This window comes from Phaseolus vulgaris, chromosome 11 (genome assembly GCF_000499845.2).
Source record: "Phaseolus vulgaris cultivar G19833 chromosome 11, P. vulgaris v2.0, whole genome shotgun sequence".
Lineage (NCBI taxonomy): Eukaryota > Viridiplantae > Streptophyta > Magnoliopsida > Fabales > Fabaceae > Phaseolus > Phaseolus vulgaris.
Window position 1 is genome coordinate 48,033,515 of NC_023749.2, and position 26,642 is coordinate 48,060,156.

Genomic DNA, 26,642 nt, shown 5'->3' on the forward strand with positions numbered 1-26,642 from the left:
CAGACTCGCTGAATTCGGTGCAAACTCGCGAGTTGAAGTCCTTGTCCTTGTGTTTTGGCAGTCTCAAATCTCCGCACCTCGCCTCCACTGTGCCTCGCCTCGCCGCACTTCCTTGCACTTCTTCGCTCCTTATTGCAGTCCCGTTCAAGTCTGCGATTAGGTTGGGTTGTGTTGTTAGAGTACACGGTTGTGGATTTGAGGGTTGGGAAATTTTAATTTTAGGGTTTGTTTATAGGGGAAGATTGAGGGTGCGCGGTTGTGGGTTGAGTGTTAGAATATACAGCCTTAAACAAGAGGGGAATAAATTGTTTATAAAATATTTTTGCAAACTTTGAAGGTATAATGAACTCCAATGCAGAATCATAGAGAAAGAAATCAAGGAAACAAGAAAACAAAATTGTTTAAGTTGATTTTCAGAAATTCAACCGGTTGTTTTTGCTATTCAACCGGTTGTTTTTATCAGCATTGATTAAAACAACATAAAAGCATAAAATAATGAGTTTAGGGAAAAAGATAAACATGCAACCAATTTATATTGGTTTACTCTTATTCCAATAGCTATATCCAGACCCCAGACACCCCTGGCTATCTACTATGCAATCAAAATTTAGATTACAAACAACCACACCAAAGAAGTCACCTTGAACACCTCAAGCCACACACTTCCTTTGGAAAACTACACCACATAATTCAGAACACCCTCTGAGTCTGCTTACACCATAAATATTCAGAAATACAAGAGATAAAGAAAGGATTACACCTTATCAATATCAAAGTGAAAGATTACACATCAATCTTATTTCACTCCTTTGTGAAAATCCAAAAGCTTGAAGTAAATCTTGAAAACTCAAATCTGTTTTCTCAATCTGAATTGTCTAAATTGTTCCAATGCCTTTAGGAGCGTAAAATAACCTTTTATATACTCCAAAGGTTTGTTAAAAACATTTAAAGCAGGAGCCAAAACAAATATAAATCATTTAAAGCTGATTTACCAAACTTAACATAAATCTGTTATGGATTTTCAAAAAATAATCGGTTGAATTCTCGAAACAACTGATTGAATTGGTTTGACAGCAAATTCAACCAAGTCAAACAGCTTCAAACCCTTTTAAAAAACCACTAAGTGTCGAACAACCGATTAAAACGACAAAACAACAGGTTGTTTTTCCACTTCTTTAGAAAACAATGTTTTTCAAAAAGGTTTTGATTCAAATCAGTTTTAGATTCAAACAAAGAGTGGATTACACATTTAATCTACCCAAAACCCACCCACACAAGCAACAACTCAGCCTTCTACCAAACTTCATGGATTTTGAGACATCAAAGCACAAGATCATCCTTAATCAACAAACTCCCCCTATTTGATGAAGACAAATCCCTGGTTGCTTGTATTGTTCTATTTGAATCTGATCTAGCACCTGCAAAACAGATTCTATGCAAATACAGAGCATATATAACAGCAGGTTATGAAGACACACAAACCAGTTTTATGCATAACCATTTGAGCAGAAAAACCAGTCCAAAAACCAGTGTGTGCAGCAGCAGATTTAACATGTTAAACAGTATAATATAAACCATTCAAGATTAGTTTTGCTGCAGGTTACACAACACATTAACCACACCTTCTCCCCCTATTTGTCTTCACAAATAGAATGAAGAAAGGGTAAAACAGAATCAAGAAAGAGTTTGAGAATCAAGAATACCTAACTCATTTCTTAAAAAGAAAAACCTGTCTTTTGGCAAAGGCTTTGTGAAAATATATGCAAGTTGCATCCCTGTTTCAATGAATTTCACTTCAGAATCTCCATTGTTCACATGATCCCTTATGAAGTGATGACAGATCTCAATGTGCTTTGTTCTTGAGTGTTGAATCTGATTTTTTGTGAGATTTATAACACTTGTGTTGTCACAAAGCAAAGGCACCTTGCTAACCTTTAACCTAAAATCTTCTAGTTGTTGTTTGAGCCAAAGAATTTGTGCACAAGAGCTTCCAACAACTATGTATTCAGCCTCTGCAGTGGAAAGAATCACACAAGCTTGCTTCTTGTTATGTCAAGAAATAAGACTTGAACCAAGAAGATGACAAGTCCCACTTGTAATTTTTCGGTCTAGCTTACACCCTACAAAATCAGAATCAGAATATTCAATTAAATGTATAGGAGGGTGAGAAGGATACCGTAGACCAACATTGGTTGTCCCCTTGAGATGTTCAGGATGCTGAAAGGAGAATCAATTGCGGATGTGCAAAAGTGATTCACTCATATTGTCAATCACCTTATGAGTCTTAGAATGATCTTTGACAAAGAAGAGTTAAACATCAAAATCCTCAAGTGTCTTGATAGATCTTGGCAACCGAAAGTCACAACCATCTTAGAATCCAAAGATTAACATCTTTGACTACAACTTCTTTGTTTGGAAAGCTTAGAGAACATGAGTTGGATATGAACAAGCTACATGTTCAAGAAAGTGAAGCCTCAAGGAACTATTGCTGCCAATTGTCAAGATCGACTCTCAACAATGACAACTCACTCTCCATCTCTTTGTTCTTGTTATAAAGGATGTTGTTAGTGTCTAAGGCATATTGTAGCGAGGTGGTTGACTTGTTCAATTGAGCTTGTAACTTCTTGACCTCAACAAAGCATTTGTCTATTTTTACCAATTCGGAGGCCATTTGCTTGTCAAGAACCAAATTCCAGGAGCGCAACTCATTGAATGCGTCATGGAGCTCATTCGGTTTGGTCAACACGTAGGCCTCTTGCTCGTATGGGTTCAAGTTGATCGCAACCTACTCAGCCACATGGTGATTGTGACCAAAGAAGTGTCGGTGGTCCCTCGGGACCCCTTTTTACTCGCTTAGGGGACCTCCTCGAAGATGAATGATCGGAATTCCACTTTGCCGACTTTTCGTGCACTTTCCCCTTGTTCTTCAACTTCTTTTTTAGATTGGTTGGGGGACAAAAAATTTTGGGAGCGGGGATGACAGTAACAAGTGTCACGATCTATTGTTCGGGTGCAACTGGATTGCTGTAACATTTAAACTACATAAGACTCCCATAGTGAACTCATGTAATGGAAATCGGACGTGAACATGTGTTATTAGACAAGAATAAAAATAAAAGAAATCCTCGGACGAACCTTCTCATCCAAGGCCTTGCACTTTCATAAGGAAACTATACCATTCATAATGTTGTCTTCAAGCATTTCTACACTCTCAGCAAAAGATTGAAACATGGAGGCATGTTGATATTTTGAGAAGAACTCCCGTACTCGGTCATCTACCCATGAATAGTCGAACTCTCCAATTCCATTATCGGCTGACTTCTCGACCTCACCCGAGGACACGGGAGGCAACGACTTCAACACCACGTCAACCCCACCTATAGACTCACAACTAACCTAAGATGACCTACTAGTGTTTCAGAGTCACTAGAGCTGGAATTGATATTTGCAAATTAATTTCGCAACCCCTTACCCACACTCCCCACTTGGATGAAAACGAACTTCTAGGAAAAAGGGAAGACATTGTTACCTATAGGAAGACTCTTCGACCGACACACTCTCGAACTCTCATAAAAAAGGAAAAGAAATTGGATGAAATGTGGAATCCATCACACACTATGTACAGGCACAAAACAATCGAAGACGAACCGTCACGACCAACCTCAATTGTCAGATCATCTCGTTACCAACGATTAAGATCACGCGACCTTTCACATCCTCTAATACACAAATCCAAAGTTATTGTTCTAAATCCTTCGTAAGATACTCCCACTTGGGCCCAGGCGGCCTATATACCTATAGGTCGATAGAATGTCAACAAGTCGGTCATGTATCAACATCGATTATACAAAGAAATGAACTTTTCTTTCAAAACAAAATATCGTCAAACCAGACTATGTAACATAATCGACCAAGCAACCATGTATCGACTAACCAAAGAAGAAAACTTCAAATTTAGACTCTTCGTTACACTCAAGTCTAGGAGTAAGTGTAGTACTGAGTTGTTGAATGCCCGAGACATACCCAACTACTCGGCATCTCGAAACTTCTCACGAACCTCCTCTCAAACAATAAAAAAAATAACAACATTATTAAAAATTATTACATATTAAACACCCATAAATTATTATTAAGGGATGTTTAAACAGTATTGCACCTGATTTATCTATTTGTACAATCAAATATCCAACCTTATTATTATAAATAGGTCAACACTCTAATATTAAAGATAATACAATTTTCATCCTAAACTATTATCTTGTATTCAAATCCAATTTTGGACGTTAGAATATAATAGCAAGAACCTTATCAAAAAGACCCAAAACCAAAAAGATCGAAAATAAATTGAATCCCGAACAGAGTAAGAAGAACTCTAACCAGAAAGAAGAATAACAAGAAAGAGAAGCTAGCAGTCATATATAGAATACACAATATTAATGTTCACGGACGAAGGATCTCTCACAAAGCCAAATCTAAATTTTTATAGATAAAGTTAAAGTTCTAAGTATTTATATTAATAAAAGACAAAAATAAATAAATAAAATAAATAGTAAAAAGAATTAAACCTCTTTCTTATATTACATGTGGAAGTAAAGTCAACAAAATCACAAATAAAATCCACAACTTTATATACACAATCTCATTTACCACCCACTTTTAAATTTTTTAAAAAGTAAAAAAACTAAGCAACATAAAGTTTTTACTTTTGCAATAATGAAGACTTTAACCTCTTTATGACGTGAGAGGAAAGAATGAGCCGAAATCTGTGGACAGAAAGTGTCAACAAAAAAGGTGCACAAAAAAGCCAAATAAAGGCTTAAACCTTCAAAAATTAAAGTAAATTTCACCAGATAGAATAAAAACTTTTCAAACCGAAAAAAAAAATAAAAAAAAATACACAGATGAAAACATGACAATTAATAGATCCAAACCAATGAATAAAACAAAAAGAAACAAGAGAAAGAGAGATGTTATTGGTATAGTTGTTATATTATAGACGTGCAAAATATAACAAAGCAGGTAAAAATAATTTATAAGTTTTGAAAGATAAAATGAAGTGTGATAAAAAGGAGAAATTGGTGGATTTGTTGGGATTATTTAATAAATTTTTAATTTAATTATATATCTAATATTTGGTTTTTTTAATTTTTTTACAGTTATTAATATAAATTGTTAAATAATAGTTTTAAATAATTATTTTTTCTAAGAAATAATTTATTTTTATTGTTTCAACTTTTTTTAACTATAACATATTTATATTTTAAAAATTCACCTAAGAGCAATTTTAAAATTACACTAAAAACAACCTACCAACCTTGGTACAGGTTCTTTTATTAATTTTTGGAATGATAAATGGTGTGTTACTACTTCTTTAGCAAATATTGCAAGATTAGTTGATGGTGCTAGTATTCCGGATACAGTATCTCCGTTTTGGACAGGTGGTGATTGGAATATTCCATTGTTTTTACAGCAGATGTCTCATCTTTTTAGTCATATCATGGTTAGGGCGGAACAGGATATTCTTAATTGGATTCTAGATGAGTTTGGGCGTCTCACTCTTAAATCAGCTAGGACTTTTTTCTTGGATCCAAGGGTTTCCTGTGGTTGGGATAAATTTATTTGGTCTTCATATATTCCGCCTTCCAAAACTCTTGTCCTTTGGAAAGTTTTTCATGCGCGGCTTCCTACATATTAGCATATTCAAAATAAAGATATGCATATTTGTTCTATGTGTACGCTTTGTGAAAAACACGAAAAATCTATTCAACATTTATTTTTTTAATGTGTTAATGTTTTGCGTATTTTGGAGTTGGGTTCGACACATTTTTCCTACTTATGATTTCTCTAATAAGGATGATCTTCTTTCTTTTATTAAGAGTGATGATATTCCGTTGGTTAAATTGGTTAAGCTAGCTGTGAAAACTTTTTCTATTTGGATGATACGGCGTATAAGGAATTATGCTCGTTTTCAGGATAAGATTGAGGTTTCTAGGGCTATTTTGGTTATTAAAGATTTAACTTGTCTAGTGGGTAATTCATCTAAAGCTTCAATGAAGAATGATATGTTCGATTTCAATGTGCTCAAGTTTTTTGGTATTAACACTCGTACTGGTAAAGTTCTACGTCCTCTTCCTGTTAGATGGGAGTTTCCTTCACCAGACTGGGTTAAAATTAACACTCATGGGGCTGCTAGGGGTTATCCAGGTCTTGCCGCTTGTAGAAGTATTTTTCGTGGGAGTATAGGGGAGTTTATTGGAACTTTCTCTGCGTTTCTTGACGTTTTCATACTGTTTTGATTGCTGAATTTTATAGAGTTATATATGCTTTGGAGGAAGCTCAAAAGTTGGGTCTTACTAATGTCTAGCTGGAATGTGACTCTGCCTTGGTTTGTGTTGCGTTTACTGCTAGGACAAATGTGTCTTGGATGCTCCGTAATCGATGGAATACTTGTCTTAATTACTGTGGAAAATCAGGTTTAGGGTTACTCATTTTTCGTGAAGGGAATGCGTGTGCTGATAAGTTGGCTAGTTTAGGGTTACTCATATTTTTCGTGAAGGGAATGTATGTGCTGATAAGTTGGCTAATTTAGGATTTATTCATAGAGAATCCTTTCATTGGTATAATAGGCTTCCATCTAGTATGTTCTTAGAATTCTTTATTAATAGGTATAATCTACCTATGTATCGTTTTTGTTAACATATGGGTTTTGGTCTAGTCCCCCATTTTTTTGTTTTTTCTTTTTTTTAATGATACTTTTTTCATGTGATGACAAATGATTGTTGTTACTTGAGGTGTCAGCCTAGCTGAGATGTCAAGTAGTATAGTGATGCCTAACATGAAAGCTTTTTATAAAAAAAAAAACTTCTTAATCAAATCCACTATCTTTTCATAAAACTAAACCATGTTAGAAAAATAAATTTATTAATTAAGTAATATGGCTTATGTGAAGAATAATTATGACCTTAAATGTCATTTAATGAAATAAAATGACTTATTGATTAGTAAAGGTATTAGCTAAATCAAGGAAACAAAGGTCCTATCTTTGTAAGGAAGGTTACTCACTATTTACCATTAAAAAAGAGGGTGAGAGAGAAAAGTAACTACAAAGAGTTAGATTGGGAACAAGGAGATTGAATAACTTATTTTTTCATTAGGTCTTTTATGGATCAAAGTAAGTCTCTCTCACTATCATAATTTACCTCGTAGATTCTAAGGTTCCTATGATGTGAGTAGTTTTATTAAACTAAAAATGTATGAAAACTACAATATGCGTGTATATATTTTGCTCATGGATTGTATTAATTTTAGAATTAATTGTATGATATATTTATAATTGTAAAAAAAATATTAAATCTTTAAGTTTTATTTAATTTTAAATTAAAGATGAATTTTCTTTCAATTATCTATAAAATAGACACTAAATTATAAAAAAATAATTTATGGATTAATTGAAATTCATTATTATAAGGCATTTATAAATCACTTAAAAGTTGATTAGTTGTTTTTATAATTAATGAATATAATTGTGGGTAGTGAGAGTATGCATTATTAGCTTTATTTATATATCCAAAGATAATAAGTATTTCTAATTAATGCACCTATCTTACCAAATAATAATATTATTATTATTATTAACATCATTATGTGCTTGTGTATTAAAATATCATCCAAAATGAGAACATTAGTATGCATAGAATGTTTGTTTTTTGTTTGAATCTACATTGCATATTTAATTTATGACTCAAAGTATTAATCTTAACCATGTGATAGTTGTAATATATATTCATGTATCTTTACATATGCATGCTATGTATGTTTCAGTCTTTAATGGGTTGAATTTTTCTGATTGGAGTGAACAAGTCCAGTTTCACTTACGTGTGTTAGATCTTGATTGACTTTTCAAGTTAAAAAACACTGCTATTACTGATGCTAGTAGCAATAAAGAGAAAGCTAATTGGACTTGGAAAAATACATAGCCTAATATTTATGTGAATGAGCATAGTAAGTAACATTGGGTATGCTCTTCCCAAAATTGAAAGTGCAAAAGAATTTATAAAATTGGTAGAAAGGTACAATCAAATTAAAATGATATTCAACGCAAACCATCTAACATAGTGTTAGATCATCTAAAACCAAAGAGATGATAGTATAATTGTGGTTAGATGACTCCAAATAATCTTCCAACAAATCTAATAGTAAATCCCGTTAAATTTATATTCAAACACTACAAGAAAATCATGAAATAGAAACTAATTTTAGAAACCAAAAGTAATTAGTTGCTATAGTGACTAAATTAGAGACCATTTTAGAAATTATTTTTTTTGTTTATAAACTAATTTCTATTATTGTTAAATAGTTTCTAAATTGGTATCTAATTAGCTACCAAGGTTTTAACTACCAATTATTTAGATTCTAAATTTGGTAGCAAAAACATTGATTGTTAATTAGATATCAATTTAGAAACCATTTAACAATAATAGAAACTAATTTAGAAACCAAATGTTTTTTTAGTCTCTAATTTATTCACTATAGCAACTAATTATTTGTTGTCTCTAAAATTAGTTTCTATTTCATGATTTTTTTGTGAAAATTTATCTGTCGTCAACGTATTAGAAATAACCAGTCTCTCATAAATTAAAATAAGTCTCTCACTTTATCATAATTTATATGAGAATCATAAATTCTAATATCCTTATGATAGGTTGAAGAATTTTATTGAACTAAAAATATAAGAACTTGCAAGATACATTTGAACCTACAAACCACCCCACTTTTTCATCACTTTTTCTTCAAATCTCACTACAAATTAATCTTTCACTATCCCCATAAACCCTAACCAAACAAAGAAGACGAAGCCATTGTCCTCAAGTCGGAACAAAATCATTTCTAAGTGTCGACAAAACATAAACATCTTCCATGCATACAGATTCAAATACTTAAAAAAAAAAGATGTAGATAAAATCATCTCATTAATGTGATTCACATTGGAGCTTAAGATTCCTCTTATGGTTAAGTTGCACAAGAACTTTAAGAACACGTAATACACATGATTAATGTGTAAGTCACAAAAAAAAAATAGAACACCAAGTATCCAACTAAATTTTTTTCTTTTACGAGAACCTTATTCCCACACAAACTTATCAAAATCCTGAAATGCATGCATAAGGAGATGCGTAAGAATCCAACACTTTTCAATAAGGTTTAAATTTTTTAAAAAATAAATTAATTTTTCAAAAAATAAATTAATTTTTCAAAAATTAAAAAATTAATTCGCATATAAGTGTTGATAGAATTTTTAAATTACTCGAACTTTTACCACTAAATTGAAATATTGTTGTCCCCGTAAAAGAAATAAAACGGAAAATTAACTAGAATAATGAAAATATTTAATTACAAATAAATTTTATCTTCTACCTAACGTATCTTCTAAATCATGACAATAATATATGCGAAGAATATATAAAGTCGTGTATTGACTTATAAGTCATTCTTCACTTACAATTTTGATTGAACTAAAAACTACATATGATTTCTTACTTTGACCTTAGATATTATAAATTCCTTTTCTAGCTAATTTTAAAGTGATGATGGTCAATCTGAAAAAGTATCACTAATAACCCCCAAAACAAGAATATAAATAATAAGTCGTTAATATTTAACTTAAATATTTTTTAATAGTTTATATATATATATATATATATATATTCATATATTGTATAGTTAATAACTATGTTCTATATTGTTCCTATAGTTCTTTTGTTTTCATGTCTCCTTAAAATATGGAAAATTTTATTTTTAGATAAATATACTAATTTTTTTTATTATGTATTGGTTTGTCCCAACAAAATATACTGTTTTTAATTTATATCACTTAATACTTTAGAAAAGATTATGTCATTCATGCATGAAAAAAATCAAATTTATCCACATATTATTAATCAGTACATAAGTTCATCATTACTTATAAATTATTATTTATGGACTAAAGAAAAATTAGAAACGATCGATAAAAATTATAGAGATAACAAAAAATAAAAACTAGAAGACTTAAAAAAAACAAATTTTATATTTATAAGTACTTAAAACGTATGTTAAAATATTTATATTTTTTAATTAATTATTTCAAACCAAACCAAGTGTGAAAGTAACAATATTCTTTTTTCTAGAAACAAATGGTATCTTTGTTTCTGGTAGGCAAATATGTGGACCTTGAGGCTGCAGTAATGGCTCCAAAAAAGAATAAGTTATCTCTTATTGGGTGGAGAAGATTAACAAATATCAAATCCTAGTTACTGTAGGGGACTAACAAATAGGATATTTAAACGAGCTTTTATGTAAGAATTTTTAAGTGAAAAGAATAAAACTTATTTTCTTTATAGATTAATTTATAAGAATTCTTTTTTGTATTTTTTTTTTTAAATTTTATTTTTAACTTCTACATTTTCACTATCGAAATTCATTCAAACATGGTTTATCAATAAAAATGAAAGAAAAAATATGTTAAAACGTGTATGAAGGGACGCATGTTTTTGTAACATTTATTACTATTATTTTTGTTATAATTATGTTTATAATTTATAACTTATATTATAATACACACTTACAAAATAAAAATAAAGTGTTTCAAAACTAATTCCTTTCAATAACTACAAAAATATTAACTACCAGTTCTTTAGTTATGTTTTTTATTATACTTATTATTATTAATATAATTTAAATTTATTAATAATAATAATAATAAAATTATATTAATAATAATTATTATTATTATTATATTAATAATAATAATAATAAATTATATTAATAATAATAATTATTAATTATATTAATAATAATTATTATAATTATATTAATAATAATAATTATTATTATATTATTAATAATTATTATTATTATATTAATAATTATTATTATTATTATATTAATAATAATAATATAAATTATATTCATATTATTAATATGATATTCATAATTAATATGATATTCATATTATTCATAATAATATAAAAGAATTTGTCTGGTGTAGTGGTTAAAGTTTTTTTTGTTACTAAAAGAACGTGGTTTTAAGTCCCTTTCACTACAGATTTTATTTTACTTTCCACTTCATAGTGCCAAAGTTACATACAGATTCCGTATATAATTTGCGATTTTCTTGTAGTGAATGAAATAGTCATATTACATGGTGTACCCCTTCAACACGGTATCATACACAAGGATTTCATTTCACTTCTACTTTTGGAAGACCTTTCAAGAAGCTTTGGAAATCAAACTTTGTCTTAGTTCATCATATTATCCAATATTGATTGACTTTTAGAGAGAACTATTAAATCCTTAAAGGATCTACTCAGAACCTACATGTTGAATTATTTGGAAAGTTAGGATGAAATTTTACCTTTGGTAGAATTCATCTATAATAACAATTACCAAGCAAACAATTAGGATGAATTTTTATGAAAATCATATGAGAGGAAAATGTAGGAAACCTTTATGCTAGTTTCAGGATGGTGAGAGTGTGTTGATTAGACTAGACTTAGTACAACAAACCTAAAAGAAAGTCAACAAGATTTAGAAAATTTGAAGACATCTCTAAGTAGGAAAAAATCATATGCAGATCAAAGAAGAATGCCTTTAGAATTCCTTGTAGGTGAACATGTTTTTCTAAGAGTTATACCATTCACTAGTGTTAACCTAAAACAATTAGATCTAAGAAGTTGACTCCAAAGTTCATAGGATCATGTCAAATCCTTTGGAGAATAGGTCTAGTTGCATATGAACTTTTTTGACCTTTTCCTTTAACAAACATTTACAATATTTTTCGTGTATTTCAACCAAGGAAGTATGTATCTGATCTTAGTCATATTTTAGAGTCTGATTTAGTATAAGTACAAGAAAAATTGTCTTTTGAAGTGAAGGAAATTATAATTTTAGATTCTTAAGTAAAGCAACTTTGTTGTAGGAATATAAACATGGTCAAAGTGTCGTGGGATCTAATATCTAGTTATTCCATCTATGAAATAGAGGAGAAGATAAGAGAAGCAAATCTTAGTCTTTTCTTGGTAACATAATTTTCGAGGACGAAAATTTTTATAGTTCGGGATAATGTAATTCCCATTGTACTCACACTCCCTTTTCTCTTTTTTTTTTATCTTTTCTCTCCTTCCAATATTTCTATAATATTTCGCCTCCCTACCTCGTTTAGTTTAGAATTTGATTACACATCACAATAGCTGAGGAACCAGAGATCATTCCTATTTGATCAGATTATCAAACAGAGTACATTTCTGTTTTCTCTAAATATTTCTTGTTCTCTATTTTTTCTTATGATTTTGTTATCAATCTCGGTAAGGTCAGTTGAGAAAAGTGATCATCTCAACTTATTTTTAAGGTATGTTATATTTGTATACCTTTCTCAAGGTCCCTATATCTTGGAAATAACCTTATTGCTTGGTTTTGGAATTTTTTTGTTTAAGATAAGCATTTCAGGTAAGAGAAACTAGTTTTAATTTTTTAATAGTATAAACTAGAGGATCTGGATGTGAAAATAACGTGGTTAAGTTCCAAATTTATCTGGTACAATTTTTGTTTGTTTTGTTGAGTGAAATAAACATTATTTCATCAAAATGGTTTGAACTTTAAACAATTTGAAAATGGTTGACTATTTAGATTGACTGTGAGGTGTATTTAAAAGTTTACATCTTGGTTTTATTTTTCAAATTGTGATTTAAATGAGATATACTTATATATGTACGTGTGTGTGTGTGTGTGTATATATATATATATATATATATATATATATATATAGAGAGAGAGAGAGAGAGAGAGAGAGATTTAGGCTAACTTTCATTTTTTATGTGCTATTTGCCTCAAATTCGCTCAACACTAGCCTCCTACGTTGAAGCGAAATGAGGTGCAATTTTTAGGGTGTTCTCAAATATGCTCAAGGCCAAATCCCTACACTCAAGCACATCTATCTAAGCTTAAGCTCCAACTCTCTATGCTTAGCGCCAACTACCAAAGCTCAAGCTCCAACTCCTTGAGCTCAAGCTGAATTCCAACACTAGCCATTTTCACTTAGATGTCTCTTGTTTCTTTTCTATTGGTAATGAAACTTTTTAAGGCCAACAATTGATTTAATTCATGCAACTTAAGTGCTTAGAACAAGTAAATCTGACATTATCAAAATATAAAGTGAATATTATCTTATATATTCAATTTATATGTGAAATTTTAAATGTTATGTATCGTATGAAAATGGTTACTAAGATAGATGGAATTTGTGTGAATTTGAGGTCATACATTTAGGATAATGTGTGAGTCATTATTTGATTTGTGTATTAAGTATTAACTCTTATGTTGTAACAGAGATTCTCTAGCTTCATCGATGGTCTAAGTCACATAGACTAAGACATTAGGCGGTGAGAAGTTGATGAGCGAGTTCATGAACATTGTGACCACTTGTAGATACACGACTTTGGTTGTATTGAACTTAACTTATTCTTTCTCTTAGGTTTGTTTGTAAATATATGTCTTGGATATTAGATCAGATATTAGTCTCTGGTAGAGGCTACTTAATATGAGTCTTCCTAAATGCGTCATCAATATTTCGTGTGTTGAATATTATAGATAGATAGATACATGTGTAGTATATATGATTATTGTATATTAATATTAGAATAAAATTATATTATTGTAATTAGTAAATAATTTTGTATGTTTATGTTTGATTGGAAAAAAAAATAAAGTATTTATGAATTACTAATCTAATTGTTTCTTTTATATATATATATATTAAAAATTTATTTTAATAATGTATCCTTGTTTTTTTATTTTTTATTTTGTAAACTAGTATGAGTATACTTTGTACACAAACAAATAAACATCTAAAAGAATATTAATTTTATTAAACTTCTCATAAATATATTTTAAAATTTTATGAATGTGATATACATTATTTTAACATTATTTAGTAAATAATAAATATTTGGGATGTGGTATATTCTTATCAATTAATAGTAAATTATAATCTCTCATATTATAGAGATTACTTACATTACATCTTCTAAATACAATAATACTTCTCCTAATTTGCAATGGTTCATCTTCTTATACTATAAAATCAGCCAATAACTAAAACTATAAATATTAAATAAAATATTTTTGACTAAATACACAATTTATTTTACCATCAAAATTTTTAAGAACGAAGAGTACAAGTTCAAAAAAGGTAATTGTTTATTTTTAAATGCATCATTCATAATTACAATGAATAAAACAGAAAAAAAAATTATAAGAACACCCTAATAATAAAAAAAATCTCTTTACTAACTCCTTTATTATTTTTTAACATGCAAGCAATATTTTATGTTGAGAGAATGATGATGAAGTTGTAATGATGGTGCGCAACACGGCGAGTGGCGGTGCCGCGTGTAAACTCATCCAACTGCAGAAACCGCACAACAGTGCGAGCCAGCTTGCACAAGTTGTAAAATCAAATACATTTTATTCAGGATAAAACATTATTATTAAAATATAATAAAAATTATATATATGATTATTGTTTTTATAATTTCAAGCAATTAAACTAATATGTAATTAAGAAAGACTTTTGTTTATTTAGTAAATATATTTTATTTTCCTATTTTATACAAAATTATTTAAATATTATTATTTTCATCTGTTTCGGACATTACTCGTACGAAATGATTTAAATAATATTAGGCAATCACTTAAATAATCTTTGGTTCATCTTTTTCCGGCATCACTCATTGAAAGCATGACAAACAACTCAAACAACCGTTTTTTGTTTTTTTTAATGTGAGCTGAGATATAAATATATATACAATTACCTGTCCAAACTTTAGTATATTGCCACCTCATCAGTCTTAATGTTTTTATAATTTTAAAATATAGATTAATTATTTTAATAGTTGGATATTTAAATTATAAAATAAACCCATTTTTCAGTGTAGGGATTGGTTGTTCTTCCGTATACTTTCTTTTATATTACGAGCACTATGTGAAAAAGACAAAAAAAAAAAAAATTGACATTCTTCTATAACTAAACACTCTTTTTGTAAGAATAAATATTTATTCGTATATAAATTTAGTGTGTTATATGGATTCGACCAACTCACCATTAATTTTGTAATATCCTTATATTTTTCACATCTAATAATATGAAATATCAAATTTAATATATAAACATAATACAAATGTTTACCATTCTTTCATATAATATTTTAAAATATCTCTCTTTTCATAACACTTTAAGTATTTACATAAATTAAAACAAATTCTTAAAAGAAAATATATTTTTTTATCATTTAGCTTCTCACGGAAGAGTTCTATCACCTGTAACATCATCTGTTTCCGTGTAAATACACGAGCATCACATATTAAAGAAAACAACCATAAAGCAAAACAAAGGGTAACTTATAATATAAATATAACTTTAAACATCTACATAAAACCATCAATTTTCATGCATTTCACATAACCATCAAATGTCTATCAAAAATTCAAAATTTATTTTTCTCATGTCAGACTTCTACTTACTCACAACACATAAACACTTGACTCTACTTCCGAAAGACTTGTGTATTGAAATTAGAATCCTGAGACCTGCACATGTCGTACTACTCGCTATGAATCCACACAGTCATGCACATAAACATCTCAATATCTCATCATCTTGTATGACAGGATAAATTCATATGACCTGAAAGATCAAATTATATTTCAAACCGCAAATGAAGTCTATGTGATTTCATTATATCACTAGAGTCAGGATCGTCTCATATCGGGACTTGAGATCAATACATCCTAATACCAATCTCAACATAGTATTTCTTTTTTCCGAAAATACTATGTTTTGATCACACTTTATCATCATTACACACTTCATATAACACATAAACACACATTTCAATCACAATATATTTTAAACTTTCTAAACAATCCAAACATATCTCAAAATTCACTAAAACACATAACTAAGTTCCTTTTAATTATATTTTTAAAATAAGATTTAGAATTTTCACTTAAAAACAATAAGCAATAATACATTAGGCTTTCAAAAACAAAAATAAAAATTTAAGTTTTTTTTACAGAGATTCTAGCTTCAGCGATAATTTTTTGCTTGAGCGATAATGGGTCTCACTTAAGCAAAAATCCTCTCGCTTGAGCGAGAATCAAGTTGAGAGCATCCAGAATTTCATCCTAGGTCTTGCTTGAGCGAGAGGGAACATGAGAGCACCTCCTTTTTCTATTATATTCTTGCTTGGGCGAGAATTATCTCGCCTAAACGATATGCAGAAAAATCTGTGTAATTCTGCCAAATTTCACCATTCAAAGTCAAACAAAAACAATTTCAACAACTCATTCATTTCAAAAGTAACTTGCACTAATCAACGATACAAATCAACCAAATTTTCAGATTCAAACAAAATCCTCTACCATAAATCATCTATATCAAAATCAACATTTTTCATATTTTATTTCAAATAATACCACATTACTCATAAACAATAGATCTTGCAAACCAAAATTTGAACTGATGACCACGTCACCCCCACATCTAAATCTTTTAGCTTAGGGTTCTATTGAAAATTTAAACTAGCTTCCCTTTCCTGAACTTAAGCATATGCTCCCTAAGAGCTCCAAACTACCAAAAGCTCAAGGGTATCCTAACCTGCACCACAGAGTCCTAATAAAAAATCTAATTATACCACTAGGACCCTGAGCCAATAGACATTAACCCTGAAGCTACAAGAGTCACATGCAAAGCCTATGCAGAGACAAACCCAGCAAATTCAAAATGTGACTCATAGAGAAGAGTAAAAATGAACTTACTCTATTAAATATTCTAATCGGACAATCTTGTAGTATTCATTGTCAAGAGTCTGATGACGAACTCCGATCGTCAAACTGATGAATGAGGTGGTTAGAATCTTAGAGAGAAACCTAAATCACTGAATTTCTATTTATATACTCTTTTAACTTTAATAATAAAATATTCAGGTGTCATTGTAATTGTACCACTTCTACTCTAAGACTATTTTTTTTTGTCCTTACAAATTTGACCCATATAAATTACATCATAAATAGATAAAGTTTTATTTTACTATAATTTTATTTTTAAATTAATGAACTAAATCAATACGCAAGTTTTAATTGTTGAATTGTATTCTTATTACCTTATAGATGAACTATTAATTATTATTTTTTATTAATTTATCCACAAATTAATTATTTACCTTGTCAATCAAAATAATATACTTTCTACGTTCTACTACAATTTAAGACTATTATATACGTATTACAAAACCAACAATAAATATAATACCTTTCTAAAATGATTTACTTAAATAGTCCCATTTTTTTCACAAATACATTACTTTGAATAAAAAGAGAAAATAATTAAGTTGAAAACAAGGAAGGAAAAGAAATTAATAATTATTGGAAGGTGATAAGATGACATAAGCCATGTTGAAGCTTTTATATTATTAATATTGCAAAATGGATAGAGTGTTCTTGAAACAACTACTTCAACAAAATTGTTTCGTGAAACAATTTATTAATTATTCTTCTTCATATATATTAGAAAATCCTATGTTATTAAAGGCATCTTTATTGTCAAATCTTGAATTAAAATTTAAAATCTAAATCTTATAAAAGAACACTTATTAAAATATGGTATTGCTGATGTGAAATAAGATTAAAAATTAATTTTCAATCTTAACATAGTATCTTTAGGCCACTGATTTTATAGGAAAAAAGTGAAATGTGAAATAAAATGTAATAATATAAATTTTATAAAACTAAGCAAAACTTAAAAAACATTAAATTAATATAACATAATCCATTTAAAATAAAATAAGACATAATGATAAAATCTTTATATAATTTAGTATATGTATGCGTAATAAATAATATTCTTACTTATATAATTTTTTTTACAAAATTAGTTATCAATAAAATATTATTTTAACAAATTTTACAGTGAATTTTAAAATTAAAATAAATAACTTACATAAAAATGGATGTGACATGAATCCATATTTGTGAAGTTTATATTAAAATAATAGTTTTATTAATAAAGAATAATTAATTTTACACATAAGTCTAAAATGGTGACTTAATCTAAAGTATACTATCAGACATGTGAAGTACACAACTCAATCAAATCCATGCAGAAATTAAGGATTACACCATTTGAATGCTGTAATATAATATATGATGAACAAAATCTTTAACACTGTTTTTAAATTTATGAAAATATTTGAAGATCTACATGTATTCTTTTATTAGATATACAACTGTGTTTATGTCTAATATATCATGAGATAAAATTTACTTTATATATTATATTTTAACCTAATCTTATATGACATAGTCCAGAAAAAAATGTGAGTATAATATTGTTTATACAATATTTTACTATCGAGATTTACACATTTTCTTGTAATTAATATTCATAAAATATATTAATGATAACTGATACACTTGCAATATTGTTTTAGAACATAATTTTTTTTATATATTTCTATCCTTATATAATATCTGATAAATAATGAATAGGAGAGAGATATTCCACAAATATTATTATACAAAATTTTGTATTAATGGCTGTATAAATAATGTTTTAGGAGTTTAATTAATATAAATATGGTGGCAACTTCATTAAATTTTTAAATATTTGTTATAACTTATTATACTGAAAATAAGTTGTAGAATAATTTTTTTTAATTTACCTTTTTAAATAATCAATTAAAATAAACATTAAATTTACATTGACTTAGTCAACTGATATAGATACAGTGTTTAATTTACGTCAAATGTAAAAATTGATCTAGTCAACAAAATCAAATAATCACAAATGAAATTAGTGGGACAAATAATTTAAGAAAAATATATAAAAAAATCTATTGTGGGTTTATTAATTTCTTTACCTTTGTTTTGAAAAAAACAAAGGAGAATAAGGAGGAAGAAAATTAATTTTATTTATTTAGTAGAAGGGAAAAAAAGAAATAAAAAATATTAGAATGTACTAATTTTCGTGTTCATAGATTTACTTTACTTTTTTTTTATACACATGACAGTGATATAAATTTTGGTAGGGAAAGTGGATCCAACGCGCGTTAAGGGAGAGTGGGGAAAGAGCCTAGGTACGAGTACGGACAAATTGGACGCGTAGTTGCAAAGAAACTGACATTTAGAGTCACGGAAGTGTACTGTAACGGTCCACGAAGTCCCAAACTTATAATATTTGTTGTGTTTTAAAGTCAGTTTTATATTATTTAAAAACAAAACTTATACGGAAAAATATTTTTTTCCTTCTAAATTATAAAATAGTCTAATAGGACAATCAATTTAAAAATAATTATGCACGTTAAAGATTTAATTATATTTTTAGTTACTGTATTTTACAAAATTCACAACTTTTAGTTTTTTTTATTATAATTTAACCCTCTTAAAAAAAATCAATTATTGAAATTTTTTTACTACTATGAGGTAAGGTTGGAGAGAAACTTACAAAATGTAGAAATAATTTAGAGGCTTAAATTACAAAATGTAGAAATAATTTAGAGGCTTAAATTACAAAATTTTGTAAAATAAAAACCAAAATCAAGATCTGTAGGAAGGATAATATTTTTCTATGTTATTTGTCTACTATTTCTGCTAGGGAGATGAGACCTAGATAACTATTGAAATTTCGTCTTCTTCCTTCTTTTGGGTAGGTTGATAGGGCTTTGCTATGATCCTTCTGGTCGTCATGCTACTTCGTCGGCTCTCAGTATCAGGTGAATGCCAAATGGGGGAGGTACATGCAGAAGACACTCTGATGCTCAAGTCAGTAAAGAGGATGTTCAGCACTCGAGTATGTATATAGTGATAATGATGTACCTTATTCCTTAGAATGCGTGCTATTTATATTATTTTAATGGGCTTACTTCATTCGACCTGATTAGTGGAATGGATCACACTTATCGTTGTATTACCTAATTCTTAATGGTAGTTTAACTTTACTGACCTTGGTTTGAGCGTTAATCGTTATATGTGTTGGTCGACCAGGCCATCCGTGGGTGTTTCGGTCAGCTCGGTCAGGGAGACCGATCCACGTCAGCGTGTCAGTTGCCCATATCAGTACATCTACTTTCCTCACAACTTCATATGGACTATTCAAACTTTGATAGTTAGTGTATTGTATCAAAATCATCCTTATTATACATTATTGGTTAACTTCATAATTTTTAAATATTTTTCTAAGATACTTCTCTTGTTTCTTCTTCTTTTAAGACTTCAAATCCCATTTAATGTTTGTATGAGTCTTGTTAAGAAATTTCTTCTATTCTTAATATGCATTTTACTCTTTGTTCAAACTTTAAATACTTTGTCTAAGATTTTATAACTTGGTGTCTTGCATTATGTTAGACTTCGTCTAATACCAATATCACACTATGTAAATTTTTAGATAAACTACCAAAATATGTTATTATTTGTTATTATCAAAATATGAGTGTATTAGGCATAACTTTCAAATTTATACTCATATTTTATCATATAAAATCTCATCTATAATCTTACTTTTCTTTTATGACAAAAAATATTAATTTTGTAGGAAAAATAAACAAGTTATATTTTTACCTAATTAATTGTTTGTACTTGTAACACTCCTATTTAATACGCATAAACTAATTGGTAATAATAGTAATATACTGACACAATCATATGCTAGTATTTGTGTATATAATATATTGCACAATTTCAAAACATAATATACTACAAAATAATATGTCTATATATGAAAAACATGTACTCATCACTCTACAATCCTATTGTTACCACTTGCAACATCGTCTACTTTTATATACTACATGCATGCAAGAGTGAACTAATTAAATTTTAAATATCATATATATATATAACATACATGCATATCACATCTCATAACTCTTAACAATATATATCACAAATTACACTGACACATTGTCACTAAGATGAAGGAATTATTCAATAACACCCCTAATCAACAATATAAACTAAAGTTATCAACAAGATGAAGAAATGGTGAAGGTAAAACCAACGGCAATGGCGATGTGCGTTGATGCGTAGGGTTGACGATTACAGAGTGAGGGGTCTGTGTGAGAGCTTAGAAAGAGAAGAAATAAGAAGGATTGACAAGAGTGAAAGGTCTCTGTAAGGGTTTTGAAAGAAAAGAAATTAGAGGGTTTCCAAAAATGGTTCGAAGATTTGCAAAATACAATGTTTAGGGGAAAAAATATTTTTGGAAAAAAGATGAATGATTTGGAGGGAAAAAAAATTGGTCTACTTCATAAAACGACGATTCTAAATAACATATTTTTAAGAAAAAATATAACGCTTATTAACTTGTCGTATTATACAGATAATTATGATAGTTTTTAATAATTCTTTCAACCTACTTGAGAATAAGATATCAAAACTTACTTTCAACCTATGTTTCATGCACAAGGGTTTCATTATGCTCTATCATATGCAAATAATTGTCTAAGTAGAATCTTTGATAAATTGGAACACTATCATGACACCTTATAACTTAAAAAACACAAGGATACATATCACATTAAGAGATTAAAATAAGATACATTGGGTTGAAAATAAGCTATGAAGAGATTAAAAGTGTTGTGAGATTTATATGAAAATTAAAATGAACAAGTATCGTGGTGGAGAAGGAAATGAGATATCCAAAGTAGAATACACGGAAAGTTGGGTTTAGGAATTTTATACACACATCTTATCTCACTAGCTACTTTGTATTTTTCTCAACAACTTCCCTTATCACAATTTCTCACCAAAAACAAAACAATATTATATTCCTAAAATAATTTTAAAAAACCTCAAATCTCTTCTTAAAATAAATAAATGTATTTTCTGTTTCTAAATTGACTATTAATTTTTTAAAATAACTTCATCGGAATAAAATCCAGTTTGCACATATAAACGATTTTCTATAGGAAAATATTTACACAAGGGATATCAAAATTTTAAAAATTTAAACATATAATAAATAATTTTTTGTACTTTTCTTTAGTAAAATTAATTCTATTTACTTTATTTTCTTATTTAGTAATTTTTTATTATGATCTTTTTAAATTTCATATCACTATTTTTAATGTTGTTCTTTTGATTTTACTTTTTTCTAATCAATATAATTTCTATCGTTAAATTCACGATAAAAATATGTGTGACGTTCTATCTCGTGTTATTGATATAATGTTGTTATCGTTATCATTGAATATTATTGATGTAGTGTTGTTAATTATAATCAAATTTGACAGAAAAAGTTATATTTCCTAATTATTTTTTTGAAAAAAATACCTATTTGGTAACGTTAAAATTAATAACACAAAAAAATAATAATTGAATAACTTTTTTTAGGGTAGCATTGGACCATGCGGGCATCCTGCAGTTCGTTACTAAAAAAGTGTGGGACGAGGTCACTAATCTAGTCTACTGACCCACTTAGGCGAGACAGGTTAGCTCGTTGGCCCGTGTAAAAAAAATAATTATTTAATTTTTTCACAAAAACAATTATACCCTATTCATTCATTATTGAAGTGTAACTTTTATTTTATTTAAAAAAAATGAATGTTTTATTTTAATTCTCTAAAGGAGTTAATATTAAGAGTGTCATAGTTCTAAGTAAAATCTTATATTTAAAATTTGTTAATAAAAAAGTAATATAAAGAAGAAAGTTCAATAAGATAGTTAAAAAAATAGTCATCTTCATTAAAATATTTTTAGCAAAACATTGATAAGATACTCTTATACATATATAGAAAAAAATTAAATGCAAAGCAAAACTTTAATTATTTTTAATCAAATCTCCTAACAATCCTCATACTTGAATTTATATTTTTATCTCAATTAACTAAATTGAAATACGATAAAATTTTAATTTTTAGTAATAGGAACTTTTATAATTAATGAATTTTTATTTTTTTTAAAAATATTTTCTTATTTTAAAACATAATTTTTATTTACTAAAATTAATAACAATTTTGCATTTTAATTCAAAAGTTGTTTTAACTTTAATTTATACTTTAAAAGTGACTTTTATATCAAAATATTTAAAAAAAAAGTTATTTTACAAATATATCAATACAAAAAAAAGATCATTTTTACTATTTTCTCTTCTTCTTTTTCATTCCTTCTTGAATCTAAACCAAGATATAGCAGATTGAGAGAGAAAAAAAAAGTGATTACATTAAAAAAATGGAATTAAGTTTGAGTTTATTTTTTTAATTTTTTTTATCTCTCTCTCTCTCTCCCATGTACCTGCCAAGTACGCTTACCTGTACCTCTAAAACTTCCCTCATCGGTCTTCATCATCACCATTCATTCACAATCACAACACAACCCTTTCTCTATAAATTCCCCCTTCACATCCACTTCACACCCACCACACTTTTCATTCTCCATTCTCCATTCTCCAAACACCAACTCTCATCATTCTCTTCTCTTCTCTTCAATTCCACCACATCATCAACAAAAACTTCCATTTTCTCTCTCTCTCTCTCTCTGTAAATCTGGCTCAGAAAGCGATGAAGCAGCTAATTCGCAAGCTCTCACGCGTCGGCGACTCCTCGCAGTACACGCTCCTCCGCTCCGACTCCCGCCGCCCGCGACGCGCCGCCTCTCTCCGCCGCCACGCGGGGGTTCCGGTGGGCCACGTGCCGGTGTACGTGGGCGAGGAGATGGAGCGGTTCGTGGTGAGCGCGGAGCTCCTGAACCACCCCGTTTTCGTCAAGCTCCTGAACCGGTCCGCGCAGGAATACGGGTACGAGCAGAAGGGCGTGCTCCGAATCCCCTGCCACGTCATCGTCTTCCAGCGAGTCCTGGAAGCGCTCCGACTCGGTCGCAACTCGCTCCAAGACCTCCACGACCTTCTCACCTCTTCCCAAGAATTTTCCTAGATTCAACCCTTTCTTCTCTCCAATGCTCTCTCTTCTTGTACATATACGGTGTCGTTTCACACCCACTAAAAAGGGGGCATTTTTTTTCACTTTTTTCCCCAAACTGCAGAGAGATGAAAGAACATCATTCATATTTTTGTTTCATTTTCGATCTAGCTTTTCATCATTTTTTTTTATTATTTTAGAATGATACTGCAAGATCGGAAGAATATGTGGTATCTGTTAATTTTCCGCAGAGTCCAAAATTATTATAATTAAAAACTAAAATCGTGGAAAAAACTGAAGAAAAAGAGTTTAAAAAAAATTAGACAATAAATATAATTAAACGTATTATTTATTATTTTGGCGTCTGTAATTTTTGTTTTTTTTGACGAACAAAAGAGAAGACACAAATGTCAATGTACGGATGGTTTGGCAACACTGTCCGAATTCGTGCCGTTTGGAAGAAGCCAGAGTTATGTTTTTTTTTTAATTAATTAAATGAAATGAAATGAATATTAATATCAGAACTTTATAATAATGGTCACATCTTTAGATAATTAAAACACATTAATAATTAATTTAATCAAAATATTTGTGAGATTTTTTGTTAGATGAGTGATACGAAGATTTTCAATTTAGACAAATGAACATGCAATTTAATAATAAATTAAACATATAGAAATTATATAAAGTAATAAACCTTTGCATAACAACCATAATTAAACAAAATACTTTTATTTTTATTTTTCAATATTTATTACGTAAGAAGAAAACTTGTACATTTTTAGATTTTATTATGTAATTGAGTTAAGTTTTAAAATTTATAAAGCTCAAAATGACAATGTTTTTGAAAATTAAAAATTAAGAACTTGATTAAATATAAAGAGTTTGATAAAAGAAAGAATAAATTATCGGAAATATAAATTCAAACCTAAATTTAAGTAGAGAATTTGAATGTTTATTAAGAAAGTAATTATACATAAGACCATTACTACATCCATAATTATTTATATAATTCTCTGTACAAGAATCCGTACCCACAATAAATTCTATTTTTTCAAATTTTAGTCAAACTATGCTCTTTTTATTATCTCCTTCTTGATTCATCAAAACAATCCAAAAATAAGATAAACAAAAATGAATTTAATATTGTTACTTAATTAATGTTGTTATTTTAATACAAAAATCATCTTAAATTATTAAAGGGACAACACCTGTTATTAAGGATATTCGGTGGTTCCATCACATTTGTGTTTGTTAAATGCGTCTGAGATGCAAATCTTAATTTTGTGCTCTCAAAAAAAGAATAGTTTCCTCACTCAAATGGTTTGCCAAATGCATCAATCATCTCAACGAATAAACATGAATTCCCAATTTGTGTCGGTAAGGTGTCATCACACTAGTCCACTCTTAATTGAAAAAATAAAATTATTTTAAAAAAGTTATATGTATATATATATATATTAATTATAATCAATTTAAAAATAAATATTTATTGATTCGTCATATTTTTTTTTTTAAATATGAAGTAAATATTCTTTGATTTCGTTTATATCAAACAAAGATCTAATAAATTTAGTTTAACACTAAAGGTCCTAAAATCAGACATTTTCAATATCATAATCTAAATCATTCAAATAGTGTTTCAATCTAACATTTTGTGAAAGTTGATGATTGTGTTTTTTTCACTCCACGTTCATCACACAGGTTTATAAGAAAATAGACATAAATTCACTAGATTGTCTACCACTCACAAATGCTAGACAATAACAAAAGAAAATGCAAGAACACATAGAAGATAAACATGGAAAGTAAATGAAGAATCACATTGAGAGATTTACGTGATTCGACTGAAACCTAGTCTACGTTACAAATTCACTAAGAAAAGAAATATGAGATTACAACAAAAAGTCTATCTTACTAGTGAACTCTCAACTCCAAGTTAATGATAATTGTTCATTACAAGGTCTTGTTTATACAATTAAAAGTGTCTAATTAAAAGGATGCACCAAATAGTTGCAAAGTCAAGTACATAGTGATTCAATTAGGTGTTGAAAATGCTAACTAACACTTGAAGTCAAACTAATGCAGGCGATCTAGCCAGAAACTTTATCAAGATAGACGACTTGTTCCATCAGACGCTCTAACCCCTAGATGGTCTACTACCTCTAGACAATCTTGGAACCTTTGAACATAAATTTCTACTAAACCAAATCTTCATAAATCTCCACCTTGGTTCAACAAAAATATTCTTAGTAATAAAACACTTACTACCTCTAAGTCCATTACAGGCTTAATCACCTTTTAGCCATCTCAACATCCAAGACAAGGTCCCACAAATGTCGGAAGGACCTTAGTAGAAGAATGACTGGGCATAGACGAGAGCATCAGATGTTCTTTCTTATGGTCTTCTTACAAGACAAAAATGTTTGTAAATAAATTCAGCTCACTTTGTGGGTCCAAATAGAAGAATAAGCTAAAGTAGGTTTACATAGCATAAATAGGAATGTACTTAGCAAATTGGGCTTGTGCCAAACCCACTTTTCATGACACATGTACCTAAGATTAGGGTTTTTAACCTAGCTTCTAGAAACTATGCATACGAGGCAATTTTGACCTCAGTCAAACCCCTAGGCCGTCCCTCTCCCCTTCCCTTTATACCCTTTACTCATCTTGCCCTCCAAGTCACTCCTTCCTGTATAT

At 29.0% G+C, this 26,642-nt stretch overlaps 1 protein-coding gene across 1 annotated transcript; it reads left to right on the forward strand.

Annotated features, from left to right (window-relative positions):
• Positions 1–23,283: 23,283 nt before the first annotated feature.
• Positions 23,284–24,101, forward strand: LOC137829776 (auxin-responsive protein SAUR71-like). Its single transcript, XM_068636684.1, has one exon. The coding sequence runs from the start codon at positions 23,586–23,588 to the stop codon at positions 23,955–23,957; it is 372 nt and encodes a 123-aa protein (XP_068492785.1). The 5' UTR covers positions 23,284–23,585; the 3' UTR covers positions 23,958–24,101.
• The last annotated feature ends 2,541 nt before the right edge of the window (positions 24,102–26,642 follow it).

What these genes read in the sequence shown, in the direction of transcription:
- LOC137829776 (XM_068636684.1), top strand. Translation starts at nt 23,586, where the DNA reads ATGAAGCAGCTAATTCGCAAGCTCTCACGCGTCGGCGACTCCTCGCAG.